Below are 20537 nucleotides of genomic sequence, written 5' to 3'. Positions count from 1 at the left end.
ATTAAAGGAGTTAAATGCACTTTGCACTACCTGTTCAGAAGTTATGTTTTATTACATATTACTTCCTTTTCACAACCATGTCTACCTCACTTATTTAAGATTGTAGAATAGTTAGTTTGGTGTTTGTTTGTTTCAGTGTTTAATTTGATTTGTCATCGTTGATGATTGTTTGGATTCTAAATCTGGTATCCTATTACTAAACGCATTTGTCGTTGACAAGACATTTAGCCCCGGATTGTATGTGTAATTTCCTTGTTTGTTTAGTGTTTAATGGTTTTATTCGTTCTGCAGATGAACACTGTAGACAACCATGATTTACAATTTGTATGAATTTTTGTTATTGTGGTTTGATTTTGTATTATTTCATTTAATTTAATACACATTTTCTATTCATCCCACGAGCTTTAATCCGTTCGTATCTAATAGTACCTACACCGACTTCAAAAATAACATGGTATAAATATTTTGCTTCATAATTTGTAAGTTATTGGAATTATTCTTGAAATGTTTTAATATGTCAAATAATAAATCGTAGAGAAGTAAAACTTGCAGGCGTATTCTTATGTTATGTCATTTTCATATCTAATCGTGTAACAAACGATATTAGATCTGTAAAGCTGATTGCATTTTCACAACTTGTGTGTTTAAGATTTTTAAGGTCGTTTCTTGTGTATTTCTCTGTTTGCAAGGTGTACGCTGTAAGGAGTGTGGGATATCAGTGTTAGCTTTCGCTTCGTCTTTCTCTGCATGTTGCTATGACAATCTCTCTCTCTCTCTCTCTCTTTCTCTCTTCTCTGTCTGAATGCCTTTCCTTCTCTGCCCCTGGTCGTTGTGATAAATGCTACCTCCTTTATGCCTCATTTTCTTTTTAATCCTTCTATGCATCTCTCCATCACCTTCTCTCACTCGCTCTGACTATGTATGTATGTCTCTCTCTCTCTCTCTCTCTCTCTCTTTTCTGTGTGTTTCTTCATTTCCTCCTCTGCCCCTATAGCCTCTCTTATAATACTATCTCTTTTATCTGACTCGCTTTCTTTTCAATCCGTCTCTGTATCTCTCTATCCTCTTCACTCAATCTCTCTCTGTCTCTCTCTATCTTCTCTTCTCTTCTCTGTGTGTCTTCATTTCCTACTCTGCCCCTGGACTATTTAATAAATGCTACCCCCTAATATCTGCCTCATTTTATTTTCAATTCATCTCTGTATCTATTCATCACCTTCGCTCGATCTCTCTCTGACTGACTATATAAATATATTTGTCTCTATTTTCCTCTGCTTCTCTCCCTCTCTGCCACACACACATACACAACCACCCGCACACACGATTTGTACATCGAATATACATGTAGAATTTACGTTTACTTTCTTTCTTTGTTTATGCTTTCGTGTTTTTCTTTTGATTTGTTTATGTTTTTGTTCCCGTTTTCAATTCAGTGAGTCAGTTGGTACAAAACGATGCGTAATTATAGTTGCCTAATTAATTTAGAAATCAAAATAATTCCAATATGGACTCGAGCGTTCATTTTACATGTATAGACCATCCATGAAGATGGATTAATGCCCCTCTGTATACCAATATGTTCACAATGCTTCATAATTCTATATAATTTCGAACTATGCATAATGCACATTATATACCTCATTTTAAGATTCTTTACTAATCCTGTCTTCTGATTGGTTGAAAATGCAGTCATGTTCTTAACCATGCCCGCTAATTGAAATTCATAGTCATTTTTCCCGGCTCTACCGGTTTATATCCATTTTTCATAGCACTTTTTCCATGGCTGTGAAACGTGACGTCATTTTGCTGCGATCCCCATTTTGGTTTACGTGTTACCGTATAAGTTTCTTTTGTGCGATGACCGATGCGCAATACCGTTAACGGTGTTTGAGTGCAATTCGATTTTGGTCGCTGCATTCAGGTGATATCATCCTGTACAAAAGTTACTGTTCGTGTAAACGTGTTTGGTATTCCCTGTTCTACTGGAGCACAGCTTGTTGGATTTCATACTGTACACAAGTTATTGTTGGTGTTAATATTCATGACTTCAAAGAGATGGAAACCTAAATGGGCGAGTCAACATTTTCCTTTTTTTCGGTATATAAAATATATATTGACTGCTTTTAATATTCGAGGCATAGTGGTTTCTATAGGGTCTCGGGAAACTCACAACCTGCTATGACCCCGCGGCGCAAGCGCCTTGGGGTCATAGCAGGTTGTGAGTTTCCCTTGACCCTATAGAAACCACTATGCCTCTCAAAGCAGTCAATATATCCTTAATATTATCTAGCGATATACAGAGGTAAAAATATCTATCGATTTTGAAATGATTATGGTGGTGGTGGTGGTTATGATGATAACATGACTTTGATATGATAACGATATAAAAATAATATTGATATTACAATAATAAAGAAATAAAATAATGATAGCCCGGTAAAGTTGATGAAAGTGGTGTTCATTAGATAAATATGATAGTGATTATTATATTAATAATAGTAGTAACGATATGGATGACCGTTTCTACACGCGGAAAAAATGGATTGTGGAAGTACATTTACTGGCTCCTTGGACACAAAAAAAGGATCTTCGTGAGGGGTAGATTTCACACGGTTCTACAATGTCCTAGCTTTAAGTTATGAAAATAATTATTGGCGTTATGGTTTCATGAAGTCATGAATGAAACTGCCTTGGCCTCATAGTCTCTTTAAGTTTGAAAAAAAAAACCAAAGCGAGGGTTAATTGATAATGAGCCGTGATCCTTGTTTATTTACGGCAAAATGGGTGCCGTTTCTATATACCGTATAGCTAATCTTGAGCTCTGGTATGGGAATCGTAATGTTGAGAGAACATGGCTTTGAATCATTGTGGATTGTTTATTCTGCAGTAGATTGATTGTTTGAACTAGTAAAATAAACACAGACTCACAAAAGCTTGCTGGGAATCATCTTTCATAAAAACCACAACTCTCATTTGCACCAGGGAGGTGGACGTAGTGATCCGTGTAAAGCACAAGTCATGGTGTCACGCCTACGTACCTGGATTTCCTTATCGTTCTATGCTCATTGCTCAGCCCCTATACATTTTCTACCAAAATCGTTCGGCAAATGTCATTTATTTGTAATCTTGAACATTCATTGTAAGTTTTATTGGATTCTGTGAGAATTTATTTTCTGTCATCAGAACTGAAGCCTATCTTTAACACTAATTTGTGTTAAATCCTGTTTTCTGCAATATTAGGCTTATCTTGAGAGCCTGATGCAGTCGTGTGTTATTCCTTCATAATCATAATAAGAGTTGATACTTGATCTATACAGATCAGCAGGACAATCAGTTGTTCCTTAATAACCTATTATGCCACAATCGTCGATCTCTTCAATGTTCTATAAATAAATGTATACAACTTTGAGGATCAATGTAAGGAAAAATCTCATTGTAATTACCTTATACAAACCATTTAAGAGACTATGAATAAAAGCGATCAATAAACCCATCGCATTAACCAACCTGCCCCTTTAAAAAGAATTTTCTTTAGCTTTTGTTCGAAAGAGCGGGTGGCTATAAGATTAAAAGAGTACAACAGATCGATGACAATAAAACTTGATTAAACAGACAAAACCTATACTTTCTTTTTGTGTTTCCACAAGGTGAATGCGTGTCTTATTTGCTAAGTGCGGCAGATCTGACGTCACACCAATCAGATGGCCATTCACTAATTACCGCAAAGACTGGAAGATGTTAGCTCAAGGCATGCAAGGTAAAGTGTGTCGGGTCGCACATACACAGGTATATTATTCGCTCGTATCTCAGGCAAACAATCATTGTCGTCAACCAGCCAGGCACACAATCACCTGCGAGGTTTATCTCTGTCAGAGTCTGTCTCGATAAACAGCTAATAGCACATAAGTGAGTGTGTTTTTCAGTGCGCGCGCGCGGCGGCGCTGAATATTAGTGAACCTTGGATCTAGATGACCATTTTACAAGATGACCAGTTAGTCTTCATTTATTGACCACCCGAGTGTCCCGACCATCATTTCTTCCAGGAACGTTTCGATTTCTCGCAACAAAAGGAGATGGTTGCATGACGTACGCTCTTCTCACATGTTGTAGACTGACCTCAATGAGAGTGGAGTTTTGTCGAAGCGCAATAAAAGACTTGACAAGATAATTGCGGTAATTGCGGTCTATTTCGCTCCTTTATTACATCGCCGTCGCTACAATAGCTATAGGCCTACTAACTTTCTTTTCATAATGTCGCGTTGACCAATGCGTATCGCATGTTGGAAGAAAAATTAAAAGATCTCTTTATCGGAAAGGATTTTTATCAGTCACGCATTTGTCGTAGCGAACTTCAAGGGGAAGACAATTGAACCTCCCCATCGACTCTCAAAGAATCTATCATCACTTCGAACTGTTAAATATTTGATTTCCTCGAAGATGTTGTGTTTCACGAGAAGAACCTCGGATCCTCTACCCCTAGTCCGACCCAAGTCACTGACCAAGTATCAACATATCACCTGGATAACTTGGTCCCTCCTCCGACCCGTCCTCGTCATCATCGGTTGTTTCTGGATTGGTTACCTGACCGCCATCGTGGGGCCCATGCTCCATGCCAGTCAGGACGCCAGCACGCGGCATCGCGTCAGCCGCTTTGCAGACTACCTCAACCTGCCCGCCAAAATTTTCGACAACAACAAAAGCGCGCCGGATGGGATCCTGCGGAGGTCGATCTCCTCGCCGCCGAGTGACGACCCGGGACGATTCCGCTACGTGTTGATCCCCCTCACGAGCGTAGAGACCATGCCGTACCACAAGAAACGGTTTGAGGTGTGCATGAAGTCGATCCTAGAGAAGTCGTCTATTCCTTTGTTTTTCTTCTTTGTGGTTGACGAGCCAAGTAGGCTCTATCTGGAAGAGACGATGACGATGTTCAGCAGGAAGTACAGGTCAAAAGTAGAGATACAGGTAGGCCATTACCACTATTTCTTATAAAGTTACAACTCGATCGGAACGACTTTCGAAAAATCAAACTATAACACCCCATCACCCGTTGAAATTTGCCAACATTATAACGACCATTTACGCAGCCTGGAGATGATTTCTATCGGGGCAGTTCCATAGGGTTTTTATATTGCTCAGCTCTTGGTGTGATTTTTTGAAAATATTTGCGATTGTGTTTAATTTTAAATCTATATATCCCCCCCCCCCTCCCCTCCCCCTATACGCTATTACGCTTGCTAGGTACATTCTTATCTTATCTTGTGTCCTGATCATTATCAAAAAGTGATGTTTTATATTTTTGTACCTTTGTGGCATTTTCCTGATTTCCTTTTTACTTTTCTTGTAATCATCGTTAATATTGTGCTCCCGGAATACCCAACATTATATTGCCTATCATTATAATGATCCGAGGTCCCCGGTTTTCTTTTCTGACAGTAAATATATATTTTGAATAGATTCACCAAAAGGTGCATCTGGTAAATATAGAAAATAAAGTCTCACAGAAACCCAACGAAACCTGCACTGAATATTCAAGATTACATGACATTTGCTTCACAATTTTGGTAGAAAATGGATATTGGCTGCTTAAACACAGGTCATCATGTGCAAACGAGTGAGTTGTAGTTTTTATTGAAGATGATTTCCAGTAAGTATTTATTTCACTTGTTCAAACAACCAATCTACTGCAGGATAAACAATCCAGAATGAATCATAGCAATTTTCTCTCAAAATGCGATTCCCATATACCAGAGCTCCAGATTAGCTTTAAAGATGAAGTTATATGGTTTTGACCTTCATACCATAATAACCAATTTTATGCAACTACAAAATATACAATCCAGAAAAGCAAGACAGAGAGGTGCCCACCAGCATTAGTCATTCTCTTTGTCGCAGAAAAAAGGTTTCTCTATACAGTGCGTTCCGGAAAAAAACAAAACCGAGAGTTATCGATGTTTTATCATAACTTAATCACAATTATAATTAATAAATAACAAATATTTGCAAAGCTTAGATATATATATATAATGGTTTATTTATATATAATGGTTTATTTATTCAAAAAATCACATTGCAGCCCAAAGGCTGAATTGCACGATTTTTTACAAATCTTTGACATAAAAACAGATTATAATGAACATTGTAAAAAGCATTACACAAAATAATAACTGCATTCAAAATAAATAACGCAATAATATTCAACTAATATTCTTTTACATTTTAAACCGAAATAGCTAGGATTATCAGATGGTATAGATCCTCCTTTTTCATTTGTTGCAACTCATAATGATGAATATTTCACGCATGAGTGATTAAAAACAATTTGAAGAAAGTGTACCTAAAAAGTCATTTGGCGAACGGTATCTGAATTATCAAAGAAAAAATATCACATTTCTAGAAAGTTCATTTTCTGCCCTTTTCATTTGACACCTCAATCAGGATAAATGAGCCAGGAATAACAAAGTTCTGTTTGTTTAAAGCAATGCTTGCATGTCCATAATTGTATTAAACGAATTCGTTTTCACTGGCTGCCTGCCTTTGGAACTTACAAAGAAGACGAAAGATGTCATGCAAGCTAATCGTCAATATACAGTAAATGGAAATTGCCTTACAGACCATTTAAAGGGATCCGGTAACTTTGTCTCAGATTCTGGAACAAAATCCTGGATTTAGCTCATGCTACAATGGTAATTATAAACCTTTAGGTCAGTCAGGAACCCCATGACTTTTACAAACCGATCGCCTGTCTGATTATCATTTATGATATGATATTTATGATTGGAATTACAATTTTTGAAAACCGTTTGAACACTACAGTCTATTGGGGAAACCGAGTATGGTAAAACCGGTCACTCAAAGAGTTTTTTTTTACTTTTTTGAGGCACTTCTTGATTATTTTGAAGCGCGACTTTTTTAGGGCTTCAATATTACACCATATCACAGACACTGATAACACGTAGGGCCGTGCATCTCAGATTTAACATTGTTAAACGATGGCTTTAAGAAGAATATAAGCGATCGATAAACCCATCGCATTCCCCAACCTGCCCCTTTAGAAAGAATTTTCTTTAGCTTTTGTTCGAAAGAGCAGGTGGCTATAAGGTAAAAAGAGTACAACAGATCGATGACAATAATACCTGTCATTGTTTGATGCCAAGATGTTTAGTTTATTAGTTTCTATTCTTTTCTTATTGTAGAGTCGGTTTCTTGCCTTTTATATTCTTTATTTCGTTATTGATTTAGGTATTCATCATCAGTGTGTTTTTTATATTGAACGTCCTCTTTTTATCTCTATTATCCTCTTTTTGTTGATTTCTTTAAAAATAATTTTCATTCCCTTGTCATGCAGAAATACCTTAATAACTTGAAAATGGACTTGAGTCGAACTTGAAATGTATTACCCAACAATGAACACATCGCAAAAGGCATAACATCATCTTATTTATACGAATCGTTTAAGCTGTGGGCGCCATTATCCTACATGTATTATCATCGCACATGTTTTAGCAGAGCTATTATGAAAAAACGATGGTCATACTTATACATGTATTACACTCGTCTTCCTTTCAAGAGAACATTGCAGAATAAGCACAGTGTGACCACTACAGAAAACGTTGCCGGAGGAGGCTCGGACCTGTTTTAATCAAAATTATTTAAAGCCCTTACCGTGGATTTTCAAGCCCTCAAAATGTAACAGGCCTATCTAAAATATATCTGTAGCAGCAAGATATGGTGATGAAAGTACGTGCAAAATTTTGGATCAAAAGACTCTCTGTTTTTCTCTCTATTATTGAAAATTGAAGCCCTCATTTTTACACAAGAAATGGGGTGAGTAAATACTGTCAGTTGCAAAATTCATGCATGTACTTTGCTGAAAATAGATATTTTGCCGCCATACTTTAAGGAAAGTTTTCAATTATGTTTTTGGGGTTTAAAAAAAAAAATCTTTTTACAAGTGTTGACTCTCTTCGCCGTGCAAGGCGTTTTCAATATTACTTTGACATATAGAAATATTGTTAAAAATTACCAATAAGAAACAGAATCTCACTCTTGCCTTAACATGAACGTCATCCCTAGATCTAGGTATCAATTATTATTGGATCATCATTTTCACGGGACTGTCGGAAGTATAATTTAATTGATGTCGGTGAAATTGTGCTTGTAGGGCGGTTTCGTGATTCGATACCCAGTTTTATTTTAATGTTTGATACGAGACTAATCCGCTTTCAAACCCAATGAGGAAAGATAAGGAAAATGCAGGTATACCAGGGATGTGATCAGATAAGGAGATAACCCTATACCTTCCTCCTTCGAAACTGTGATTGGAAACAACGAAAATCTGAGAGTTGCATCTGTTCAAATTTGTTAGAAAGTAAAAGTTCGTTGAATGCTGGAAACATCTCATTATTTTGTACACAGAGCTAGCGCTCAAATAAAAGGTTCAGGACAGATTAATATACAACTGATTTCAGACTAATTGGCCCGAATTCACAAAGCAAGGTTTGAGCTCAGACCAAGGTTTGAGTTCAAACCTCCTTTTGTTTCGCCAAACCTCCTTTTGTTCTTTACAAACCAGGTTTGTAAAAAATCGCGTAAAACGCGTCATATGACGTACGAAAACCAAGGTTTGTCGACAAACCTCCTTTGTGAATTCGGGCCATTGCGTTTCAACACCATCTCAAAGACTTTCCAAAAATTAACCTGAGGTAATTTAAATTGCCCCTTGTCTGACCCATTGAAATGTGCACACGTTGCAGTGCTGTATTACGTAACTCGAACATTATTTGTTATGATTCCAAGAAAGTCGTTGTTATCGTGATTTTAATGGATACTGATTGAGGAATACAGAACAATACCACGTGGCGCTTTAAACCAACCAAACCAAGTTTGCGTTTGATATCCAGCATAAAGTTAACGGGTTATGCAATCGTAATAAACTTTCACGACTTTAACGACTGATGCCAAAAGTACCTGCCACTTTGAAACACTATTCGGCTTATTTGATTATGTTGATTCAGAAGAGTAGATAAAATTATTGCTGGTCAAGGATGCAGTATATATAACAATGCCTTGACAAATGTACTCCGATAATTACGTAAAGGTAATACAAAATTATATTACTTCAGTGAAGTCTAAATATACCCGCATTTTTGGCGTGTTCGATTCAGGAAAGAAGATAAAAGTTTGAAGAAAGGAGATAAAAGTTTGAGGAAAGAAGATACAAGTTTGAGGAAAGAAGATAAAAGTTTAAGGAAAGGATTACTCTAATCTTTTGTAAGGAAATACCATGTACATTATAGAGTCGTACTGTCGTTGTGGTCCAGATACGTCTCTGATACGTCTCTGGACGGCGAGCCACAAGATAAGGGGTTCGAATCCCTGCCACAACAATATAGTCCTTTGGCAAGACGTTAATCTACATTTGCCTCACTCCACCCAGGTAAGGTAAATGGGTATACCTGGTAGGAGTGTCCCTTACAATCCACTGTGCTCTGTTAACGGCTGCCGGACCTAAAGCTATAGGGTAATGATTTCCAAAGCTATTTGGAAGCGCATATATGCATATATATATATATATATGCATATATACGGACGTTGTATCATAACTGTTTGGAAGCGCATAGGGACGTTATATCATAACTGTTATGCGCTATACAAGAACGCATTATTAGTATAAAAATTAAGGTACAATTGTCCTTTTCTAATCGTATTACCTATTTCATTGGCTTTACTACGATGACTACGTTTTATTTTCATTAGGGCTATTTGATTTGGTTGGTTGAACACAATCGCGAAGACTTTCAAGAAATCAAATCAATTAATGGCGATTTGAATACAAAGTCATTATTGCATTGCAACAATGCATGCAGTGGATTGTCTTGAAGTAAAGCAGAGCTTTATGATAATTACTGTGGTTATAACTATACTATAATTGTTTTTACACATTTCGTTTATTTGCGATAGTTTTCGACACGGTATTTACCGTGGAATTGATGGGGGCGGGAGGGGGCGGTTCTGACTCTCAAGAAAAAAGTGCTCAACATTCCTAGCGGAGTAGCTCGGGACTCGCAGGAATAAATCTAAAAAGTTAAAAGGAACAACAAGCGAAAAGCAAATATAATTTTCTTGTATTCTTCCGAGGACGCTGGTATGCATACATCTGTACTATTTACCCTCAAGCCTACATTTTTAAGTAATCTCAGCGTTCATTGAAATTCAGTCCAAGAAAGGATGAGACCCTGAGGTACAAATAGTGTTGGCTTTTTCAAAGGGTTGGGTGGCATCGGGGCGTTTGCTAATGACATCTTTTAAGAAGGCAATAAAATTGATTTCTGTCTCTGCCCGTTGTAAAGACCGAATAGGGGGCTGATGGGTTGTTCAGTATTACAAGTGCTAATCTGTATACCTATTGACATCTTGTAAGAATGGGACCTGTTTCTTGCGGGTAAATATTTTCATTGTGTAGCCCCTTTGAAGTGGGATTTCACCGAGGTGCTTCTGTTTGAGAAGTAGGCCCGGAAATACGGAAAAGGGATTAACATGCAGGGGCTTCGGATTGTAAAAAGACGCGCTCCGGTGATCTAATTTCTTATTTTTACCAGGTCCTCTTGTTTTTCTTGTCATTTTTTTTTATATCCCTCTTCTTCTACTCCTATTTATCATTTTCCTCCCTTGCATCTATTTTTGTCTAGCTAGTTTTCTTTCGTTCCTCTCCGTTAAGCTTCATCGATCTTCATCTCTTTGTTTGCTTGCTCTTTTTCCCTCCTTCATTAAAATCGTTTATCTTTTCACTCGGCTACTTTCTCAATTAATAGTCACAATGGTTATCGTCTGTATTCTATGGTACCAGATACGGATGTCCACCATTATAGATATTTGTATTCAGACACAGTCTGTATCACAATTCCTAAAGCCTTAAAGCTATGAATATGACTGACAAAGAAAGCGGACAAAATATACAATTCCTCAGGTAGAAAAAGGAACATCCCTTCACTGCTATTATGTAAAAATGTGTAGAACAGGTGTCACATGCATATTCACCTTTTTACATAATAGCAGTGAAGGGATGTTCCTTTGTCTACCTGAGGAACTGTATATTTTGTCCGCTTTCTTTGTCTGTCATATAGTGTAAAGTACAAAGCATAATGCCCCCTCCCCTGGTATCATGATGCAGACACTGTTACGCACATCGACTGACAATGGGGTTGTGTCTGCAACCCCCCCCCCCCCTCACTCCGGAGTCGGAGGGACCGCATGCGTGTTCCCAAATCTCAGGTAAAGGGGTACTTTTTCGGCCCGCACCGGCGATAGGCGGGTGCTTACAAACTAGACCTCGTAAGCTGGATATACTGTAATTTCGCAAAAGCTTCGGATAATTTTTCCTGTCGTAACGCCCTTAGTATAGAAGTCTCTAATAAACAAGTCTGGTCACATAGAATTTGAATACATTGGTGAACTGGTCTGTTCTTCTCTTTAATTCCCACCCCCCCCCCCCCCATAACCTTTACAAGCTGCGCATTACCACCAGTGGCATATCGTAGGACCAGCCATTAAGGGGGCACGGAGTAACAGCATGGGGTAGGGGGCACCGGCACCATATTGGGTTGATAGAATATGAATTTGCAAGGCCACCGACCAGAGGGAGAATACGGAAAGGGGGTCATTTCATCTTTCATGTTCCATTTTACTCTTGCTCTTTCGTTCTAGTTGTCTCTTCTCTTTTTATTCTTTCCTCCATTCGATGGGAGTAGGAGGCTTGTGCCCTCCTACTCCCCTGTAGCACCTCCATTCGCCATTGACAACATTTTGGACAGTCAACAATAAGCGCATCGAAAGTCGTTGCTGTTTTCATTGTTGACTTTTGTATTGTTTTCTTTTCTTTCGTTCTTTCGTTCTTTCTTTCTTTCTTTCTTTTCATTTGTTTTAATGGTGATAGTTTACATAATACATGTCGTTCAGTTGCCAATGTAGACCCTGGTTATGAAAAGGGACTTTAAGATTTGCACGACGACACAGCGGACTGCTATACGTGTGACGTCCTTATAAGGCACTGTGATGCCCTTTTAAGGCACTACCAGTGCCTTATAAGGACGTCACACGTAGCAGTCTACTATGTCGTCGTGCAAATCTAAAAGTCCGTAATAGTGATCATAAAAGCATGTCGTCTGTCCAAATTAATGGGAACTCTTTAATTTGCACGTCGACATAGTGGACTGCTACGTGTGACGTCCTTATAATGCACTGTGATGTCGTTTACTGCTAGTGCCTTATAAGGACGCCTCACGTAGCAGTTCACTATGTCGACGTGCAAATGGAAAAGTCCCTAATACCATCTACCCGTCAAGTCATCAAATCTATTCGAAATTAGTATCTAAAGAAACCCGCTTCTTGACACCTCTTATTGTACAAAAATCGAACAATTGCACCTGTATTTTGAACATAATCTAAAGCTCATTCATACTGGGTTTTCAATCTTTTGGACATACCAAGCAAACGTGACATCATTCTTTTTCCGAGCTTGCATGGAGATTAGTATCTAGGGGAAAAAAACGTTTCTTGACATCTCTTATTGTGCAAAAATCGAACAATTGCACCTTGAACATTCTCTAATGCTCATTCATGCTGGGTTTTCAATCTTTTGGACATACCAAGCAAACATGACATCATTCTTTTTCCGAGCTTGGAAAAAATTAATCCTGCACAGAATGGACGATTTAATCCGATTGTGGTCCATTGACCTCGTAAGCTATATCCCCAATTATCTAGATATATAGCTTATAAAAAACTACGACTGAAATTTGTTACTACTTTGGTGAAAATCATAAAAGAATCTATACGGATTAAGTCCAAGCTGCCGTCAAATCTGTTTTGAATTTTTACGAAATCTGTTTCTATACTTAGAACTGTCATTGTGCAAAGTATATAACGCCGGTTTTATTCTGTAGTTTAGAATGAAACCAATATATCTTTTGCTCAGAAAGCTTAATCTTACACTGCAATTTCGTTGTGTAACGACTTTACACAACAGTTGGGTGGTTCCCTCCTAATACACAGGGGTTATGAAGTGCCTCAAAAAGAAATAATATTTGAGTAACCAGTTTTAACTCACCCATTTTCCCCAATAGACTGTAGTGTTTTCAAAAAATGTTTAGGAAAACGAAAAATGAAATTTCAATTTCCAATCATAATTATCTTGGTAATCACACAGGCGATCGGCTCGTAAAAGTCATGGGGTTCCTGACTGACCTAAAGGTTTATAATTATCATTGCAGCATGAGCTAAATCCAGGATTTTGTTTTAGAATCTGAGACCAAGATCCCGATCCCTTTAAAATGTTAGGGTGTGTTTTTTTTTTCTCCTCCTTCGGTTAATTTTTTTCTTTTCTTATCCTTGAATTTTTGTCTTATTCCCCCCCCCCCCTTTTTTTTTTTTAACGTATGCTTGAACAATGGAACAATACGTTGGATAACATTACGTGAAGAGAAAGTTTCTCATCTCCTTTCAAACCCAACAGTCCTTTTCATGACATTCCGCATGTTAAACGAACCGCAAACGTCAATATTAAATTTTATTAACTTCATAAGGGAATCATTAATTTACTTTCATGTGAATTATTCAACGTTTCAATTATCTCAACTTCAACAAAAAGTGTTAATATTATATTTTCTTCTTTTTGTTTTTGTTTCATTCTATGCAGTATACCTTTTTGGACCAGGAGACAATCGCCAAGAAACTTGCCTCATCTGTATCGGTTGTCCAACAGATCGTCAGCGGCAATACCCAGGGTTACTACAACCAATCCATCTTCTTCTTATCAGTAGCCATCCATCGGGGGATCCTTCCTGACTTCGTTCACCAAATCATCATGCTGGACACCGATCTCAAATTCCTCTCCGACATCAGCGGCCTTTTTGCTCATTTCGACAAGTTCCAAGGCAGCAACGTCATGGGCATTGCGCATGATCAGCAGCCGACGTACCGCGATGCGTTCAAAGCGTTCCGTGCGCGCAATCCCACTACGCGCGTGGGTTCGCCGGCCCCCGATGGATTACCGGGATTCAATAGCGGCGTTGTGCTACTGGACATTGCTCGTATGAGGAGCAGCCAACTCTACAATTACTACCTCAATCCCCCCGTAGCGGAACTAATCTCGAGAAAATATTTATTCAAGGGAAGCTTGGGCGATCAAGATTTTTATTCGCTCATTGGTAATGAAAGAGAAAATTTATTTTATGTTTTGCCTTGTTCATGGAATAGGCATCTTTGTAGAAAACTGTACGACGAGTACGCCCCTGTCTTTGATTCTTACTTCAACTGTGATGGAAAGATTCATATATACCATGCCAGCTGTAATTCCACTATGCCTGTGTAAATAACCAAGAGACTCTTTTTTAAAGTATATGATAAACATCTTGACGCCTGCAAAATAGGCAAACATTAGAGATGCAGACATTTGGTTTGTCGAATAGTACATTCCTCTTCGCTTTCTGAATCACGACCAACATGGCTTCGACAGTCGTGCATATATCAGAAGCGATTGGAGATTGGAAGTGTTTCTGAAAGGTTAGTCGGTTACTATATAGTAGCTTCTCGATTTTGCACACGAACCGCAGATTCTCCGTCCGTGTTAAGCTTGCGAAAACTCCCTACTATAATTATGTGCCGCTCGGACACTATAATTAGCTTATAGAGGTTTCACCAGCCTGTCGCGGCTTTACAACGCCTGCTTGACCGGCTTGTAATTTTAAAACTCGAACAATGCTGTTCCGGTGCTGTGTGAACCCCCAGTGTTGTTTAAAACTTCGAGGTTTCGCAAACGTGATAGTTAAAAACTACGAAGGTTTTGTGCGGACATACCTAATGAAAGTGATTTTATTTAAGTTCATTTGTGTTCAAGAACAAGAAAAATTAAATTTAAAATTGTGAATAATTCATTTAGTGGATGAATATGGAATCAAGAATGAATCTTGTCGAGGACATTATTATTATAAAACAATCAAGAGATGTCACTCAGGGGAGATGTTCTTTAATTTAATTTAAGAATTATATGTCATATTCAGATATTCATTACGATAATTATTCTATGTGTTATTATTGTCATAATTAAGAACGCATACATGCAACTGGTATTATGTGGGAACGACGTAGGCATGATTTTGCGAATATTATTTTATACAATACAACGATTAAATGGTGCTTTGTCTTCACTATTTGGGGTCAATAGACGAATAATAGTTCAATGCATAATCTCCGAGCCTGTTTTTGATTGAGCAAGCTCGATTGGGATATAAGAATCTTCATATTTCCATTTTTGTACCGATTTTACATTCAGATAGCAACATGAATATTATATTATCGCATGCTGTATGATTTATGAGGTCTGAGTATATATTGTTCATTATATTATTTGGGTACATGTTCAAATTATCGATGATGTATTTATCAGGGACGAACTATAATTATCATGTACAATGGTGACTTGTAATAAATGATAATATTCATACCTGCCTTGTTATAGCATTATTATTGGCTTTTGTCATAATTGGATGGTACAGTACATAATATCTTAGTCATGAGTTCAGACAGTAGGCCAAATCGAGTCCAAATTAAACTAAGACTCGATCGATGTTAAGTTAAATTTGTTTTCTGAATACAGGGCAATTTACGAGTCTTAAATGCCACCAAGTCAGAATTAAGTGACTTTTTGTCTACGTCTGGCTGAAATAAGTTATACCCCGGCCACAACTCCAAACCGACCTTAAACTTAAACCGACAAAATCTCGGTCATTCATACCTCATTCACATCTCCAAACCGACTCTTAACCGACCTATATATCCGGCAAGATCCTAGCCATTCATACCATTAACAATTCCAAACCAACATAATTATAACCGACAAGATATTAGTCATTCATACCTCATTAAAACGTCCAAACCGTCTAATATCCAACAAGATCCTGGTCATTCGGGGTAAGGCAATATTTTGTTCGGTTTGTCATCGGTCTGCTAGCGGTCTCGCTCCTGTGATTAGTATTTGAGAATAATGAATAATGTCCTTGTTTTGTCTCAATGAAATAGCTATACCTTATTATAAGATAATGACGTGGATCCTAATCAACTGATTCAGTTCAGTTTCAGTTTCAGTTTATTTTATGTTTGCACGGCACCAACTTCAGCCAAAGGCTGTTCTTCTGTTGGTCCGTGCGCAATATAAAAATTACATGTACAATTATAAGATAACACATATCATAACATATGAAATATTAAAAAAACAAAATTCAAAAACAAAAACAAGAACATAAGTATACAAAGAAAAATGAAAATTTACAAACCAAGATACTACTACCCACCCCCCCCCCCCCCCCCCCCCCCGTCGGCAGTTGTTCTTTCCAAACAGCGTTTATTTTAGATTTTATAGTTATATAAGTATATATTTAAGTGAACAAAATATAAAATTAATATTTATATTACCTTGATTTAAATACAGAGAAAGACATATTTTTTACGTTCATAGGTAGCTGATTCCAAGATTTAATGCCTCTATAACATAAGCTCCTTTTCTTAAAATTCGTATGTGGTTTTGGCAGTTCTAAGGTTTTATGAGCATTTCTCAAGCTATAATGATATTCTTTAATAACAAAGTACTTTCTAAACCCACCATATATCATTCCATGCACTATTTTATACAAAATACATAGAACATGTTCATCTCTCCGTTTTGATAGATTTTCTATTTTCAGACAAAGAAATAAATCTCGGCTTGGGAACCTCCATTCAACTTGAAGTACCACCCGGAATGTCCTATTCTGTAGCTTTTGCAAACTGTCTAAATTTCCTTTTCCGGTATTCCCCCAAATTGCACTACAGTAATCAAACTTACATTGTATTACTGATTTATAAAATATTAGTGCAGTTTGCTCTGTAACATATGGTCTAATTCTTTTTAACAAATATATATCTTTTAATACCTTCTTACTTAAATATTCAATATGTTTACCCCAATCCAAATGTTCATCAATAACTATTCCAAGATACTTACAGTGGGTTACACGTTTGAGAGGAACATTTTGTATGTAAACATCTGGTATTATAATATTTTTTAGCCGTTTCTTCGTTCCGATAAAAAGTAATTCACATTTTGGTACATTTAAAGCAAGTCTGTTCCTTTTTAACCAAATATCAATAAGTAATAAGTCTGCATTTAATGATTCGGTAAGAATTTGATGATTTGCACTAGCGTTATATAGACACGAATCATCAGCATATAAAGATATTTTACATGTTTTCAGACATAAAGGCATATCATTAATAAATAGGATAAATAACAATGGGCCAATATTTGACCCCTGCGGTATTCCACATTGCATCTTTTGTGAATTGGAATGAACCCCATTTACACAAGTGAATTGCATGCGATTGGCTAAGTAGCTACTAAACCACTGTAATGACATTACATTCAAGCCAATAAGCCGTAGCTTATTTAAAAGAATTGAGTGGTCTACTGTATCAAACGCCTTTTTTAAGTCAAGGGTCACCACGCCTACAAGATTACCTTTATCTAAACTATCAAGCCAGTCTTCCGTGACGTTCAATAGAGATGTCATTGTAGAGTGTTTCGGGCGAAAACCTGACTGATTGCAACTTATAATTCCGTTCTGATCCATATAACCGTAAAGTTGATCAAATACCAATTTTTCAACAATTTTAGCTATCGCCGGAAGAATTGATATTGGTCTATAATTGTTCATATCAGACTTTTTTCCCGATTTAAAAACTGGAGTAACACGAGACATTTTCCATTGTAGAGGGACAACACCTTGCTCAAAAGACAAATTTATGATATATGTTAAAGGCTTGAGAATATAAGTCATTACAATTTTCCAAAATTCAGCTGGTACATTATCTGGACCACAGGCCTTCTTATCTTTTAAATTCTTAATAACATTTAAAACTTGTTCTTCATTAACTAGATCAAAATGGAATCCATCTCCAGGTACAGCAGTATGCATAACAGGGTTTGAATCGTTTTGACCATGATCATCAAGGGTCACAATACTTTCCTGAACTGTTTGCCCAATATTTATAAAATGACAATTAAAACAATCAGCAATTTCTATTTTATCATCAATCATATTATTTTCTATTTCAATGTGGGGTATTTTCACAGAATTAAGTTTTTGTGGCATTAAGCATTTCAACGATTTCCATATATCTCCTGATTTACCATTACTTTCATTAATACTACGAGTGATGTAATTTTTCTTTGCTTGACGGATACATGCAGTAACCTTATTTCGTAATTCTCTATATCTTTTCCAATCCTCAGAATCACCAGTTTGTTTTGCTTTTTTCTTTTGATCATTTCTTTGTCTTATCAATAATAATACATCGTTGGTTGGAAGCGTACACGTGACCAGGCATTTGTTTTGCCTAACACGTAATTTTGATAATGACCGGTCATTATCAAATGCTAATGACCGGTCATTAGTAAAATCATGTTATAAAACTTCATTTTTTAAAATCGAATAAAACATAATCTAATAAAACAAATCATACACATAATTTTGTTTGGGCATAAGTAAAATTACCTACACTCGGTACATTCAAAACAGTCCAAACACGCTCGGCTATCGCCAGGGGAGGGGAGGGGGGGGGGGGGGTAGTGAGCACTATTTATTTGTTTGGCACTCGAAAATTTGAAAAATCGCACCCTCTCCCTCCCCCCCCCCCCCCCCTTAAGCGCCAGGGGAGGGGGCCCATCACCAAAAAGGGTAAAATTATATACGCCGTGCACTGGGCCCAACCTTGCCAATCGAATGATATCAAATTGACTGAGTGAAGTTAATAATAATAATAATCTTTTAAAGTCCACACCAAATTTTATTAAGTTAAATCGAAAATGAAAATTCTTTTTGCCCAATTGATCGTGAGCCCGGCACCCACTGATCAGCACCGGATCGACGTTGCTCTATCCCTTATTGTTGAACGCCAAACATGATGGTAGCAGCAATTCCCGTCTTTTAACTTCTATTGGTATGACGCGGCCAGGGTTCGAACCCACGACCTCCCGGTTTTGAGGCGGACGTTCTATTGACTGAGCCAACAGGAGTGAGATTGAAAACTATAGGAAAGCTTTGGCATATTTTTTTCGTATTTGAACTCGAGATAGGGAAGGGGCATTGAGTGAAGTAATGGTGAATCAAAGGGGCGGTGAGGGGGTGGAATGCATGGGAATTGAAAGGAGAAGATAAAAAAGTGACCGTAAAAATGGAGAAGAGGAGAAAAAGATAGTGACAGATAGAGAGAGAGAAAGGGGTAGTGGAAGAGAGACAAAGAGAGACCGTGAAAGAGAGAGGGAAGAGAGAGAGAGAGCAAGAGGGTGGGAGAAAGAGTTAGAATGGAAGGTTACTAGGGAGAGATGTATATATCCTCGTCTTGTTTGAAATCACTTCACACGAAAAACATGCAACAATAGACGATAGGACATAAGTAGGTCAATATTTACACGAAAAGTACACACCTGAACAATGCATGTCTAGTCAATCATGCACTTACTTATGTGACCATAGTATTGAAGGCATACACAAGTCATCGAAATAAAGACTTTTTCAATCATTAAATCACTGAACAGGCTTTCAATCCCTTTCTTACGTCCCTTTTTAAGTGTGCTAGTTAACATAAAACTAAACATAAAACAGTGGAACAATGAATACTTGAAGCAATGCGAATTTTAGTTCTGTGATACTAAAAGGTTTGGGGACGTCGGTCTAGACAACTATTTGACTTTTTATACTTCAAGACCCCATCGTCACTATTAACATGTCCAAAGGATTATATACATTTACATGTATTTACATAATTTGAAAAATACATAGAGCCCGGGGGTCTCATTCAAAAATATTACTGAAAGCATGCGTGACCAAGAAAACGCGTATAAAGGGGTGCTTTTTTTATAGATTGGATGCGGTCCGCGCAATGGGGTTCAAAACCGTCCATTTTGGGAAATTTTAAAAGGAAACGGTACTTTTTCAAAATGGTTTGAAATCCTGCTGTACGCGCCGGTTAACGCGTTCAGTGATATTTTCTATCCCTCAGGGCCAGACCGACAAGGGAAGACAAAAAAGGGGGATAATGATGCCCTTTGGCAAGACTACCGGCCGCCGCCTGCGCCTGCCGGTCTTTAGATCTTCAGTAGATCAAGATGGATGCCCACGATACCGACCCAGACCTAACAGGTCTCACGCCTATAGCTGGTCTCTTATATTTTGTTTTGCATAGTCGAATAGTAACTGTTCATTGTACATTGTGTAACGTCTGTAAACACTACTTGTACTTTACATAAAAATAGATCAAATTTGTAATGTGATTTTTTTTTTCAAAGAAAGTACTTTGATAGCTGCATGTGCACCCAATAATTGGAAGTGTACAGCTTGATGTTATTGTTTCTCTTTTGAAATTAATTTTTACATTGTGAATTTTACATCAGAAGCGCAATTTGATTAATTTTACCTTGTCAGCAACTTAAATGGTATTCCCTA

General features: G+C 37.4%; 1 protein-coding gene across 1 annotated transcript; it reads left to right on the top strand.

Annotated features, from left to right (window-relative positions):
* The first annotated feature begins 3777 nt into the window (after positions 1–3777).
* On the top strand, positions 3778–15502 carry LOC575308 (xyloside xylosyltransferase 1). Its single transcript, XM_775719.5, has 2 exons — positions 3778–4965; positions 13697–15502. Exons 1-2 carry the CDS (start codon positions 4438–4440, stop codon positions 14369–14371), a joined length of 1203 nt encoding a protein of 400 aa, XP_780812.2. The 5' UTR covers positions 3778–4437; the 3' UTR covers positions 14372–15502.
* Positions 15503–20537: the final 5035 nt, after the last annotated feature.

Source organism: Strongylocentrotus purpuratus, unplaced genomic scaffold (genome assembly GCF_000002235.5).
Source record: "Strongylocentrotus purpuratus isolate Spur 01 unplaced genomic scaffold, Spur_5.0 spur5_scaffold_16, whole genome shotgun sequence".
NCBI lineage: Eukaryota > Metazoa > Echinodermata > Echinoidea > Camarodonta > Strongylocentrotidae > Strongylocentrotus > Strongylocentrotus purpuratus.
The sequence above is the reverse complement of the archived record's forward strand: the minus strand, read 5'-3'. Positions and strand labels throughout refer to the sequence as shown.

Excerpts from the sequence above, each read along its gene's own strand:
- LOC575308 (XM_775719.5), top strand. The coding sequence starts at position 4,438 with ATGTTGTGTTTCACGAGAAGAACCTCGGATCCTCTACCCCTAGTCCGA. Across the intron at positions 4,966-13,696 it reads GGTCAAAAGTAGAGATACAG|TATACCTTTTTGGACCAGGA; the intron begins GTAGGCCATTAC and ends CATTCTATGCAG.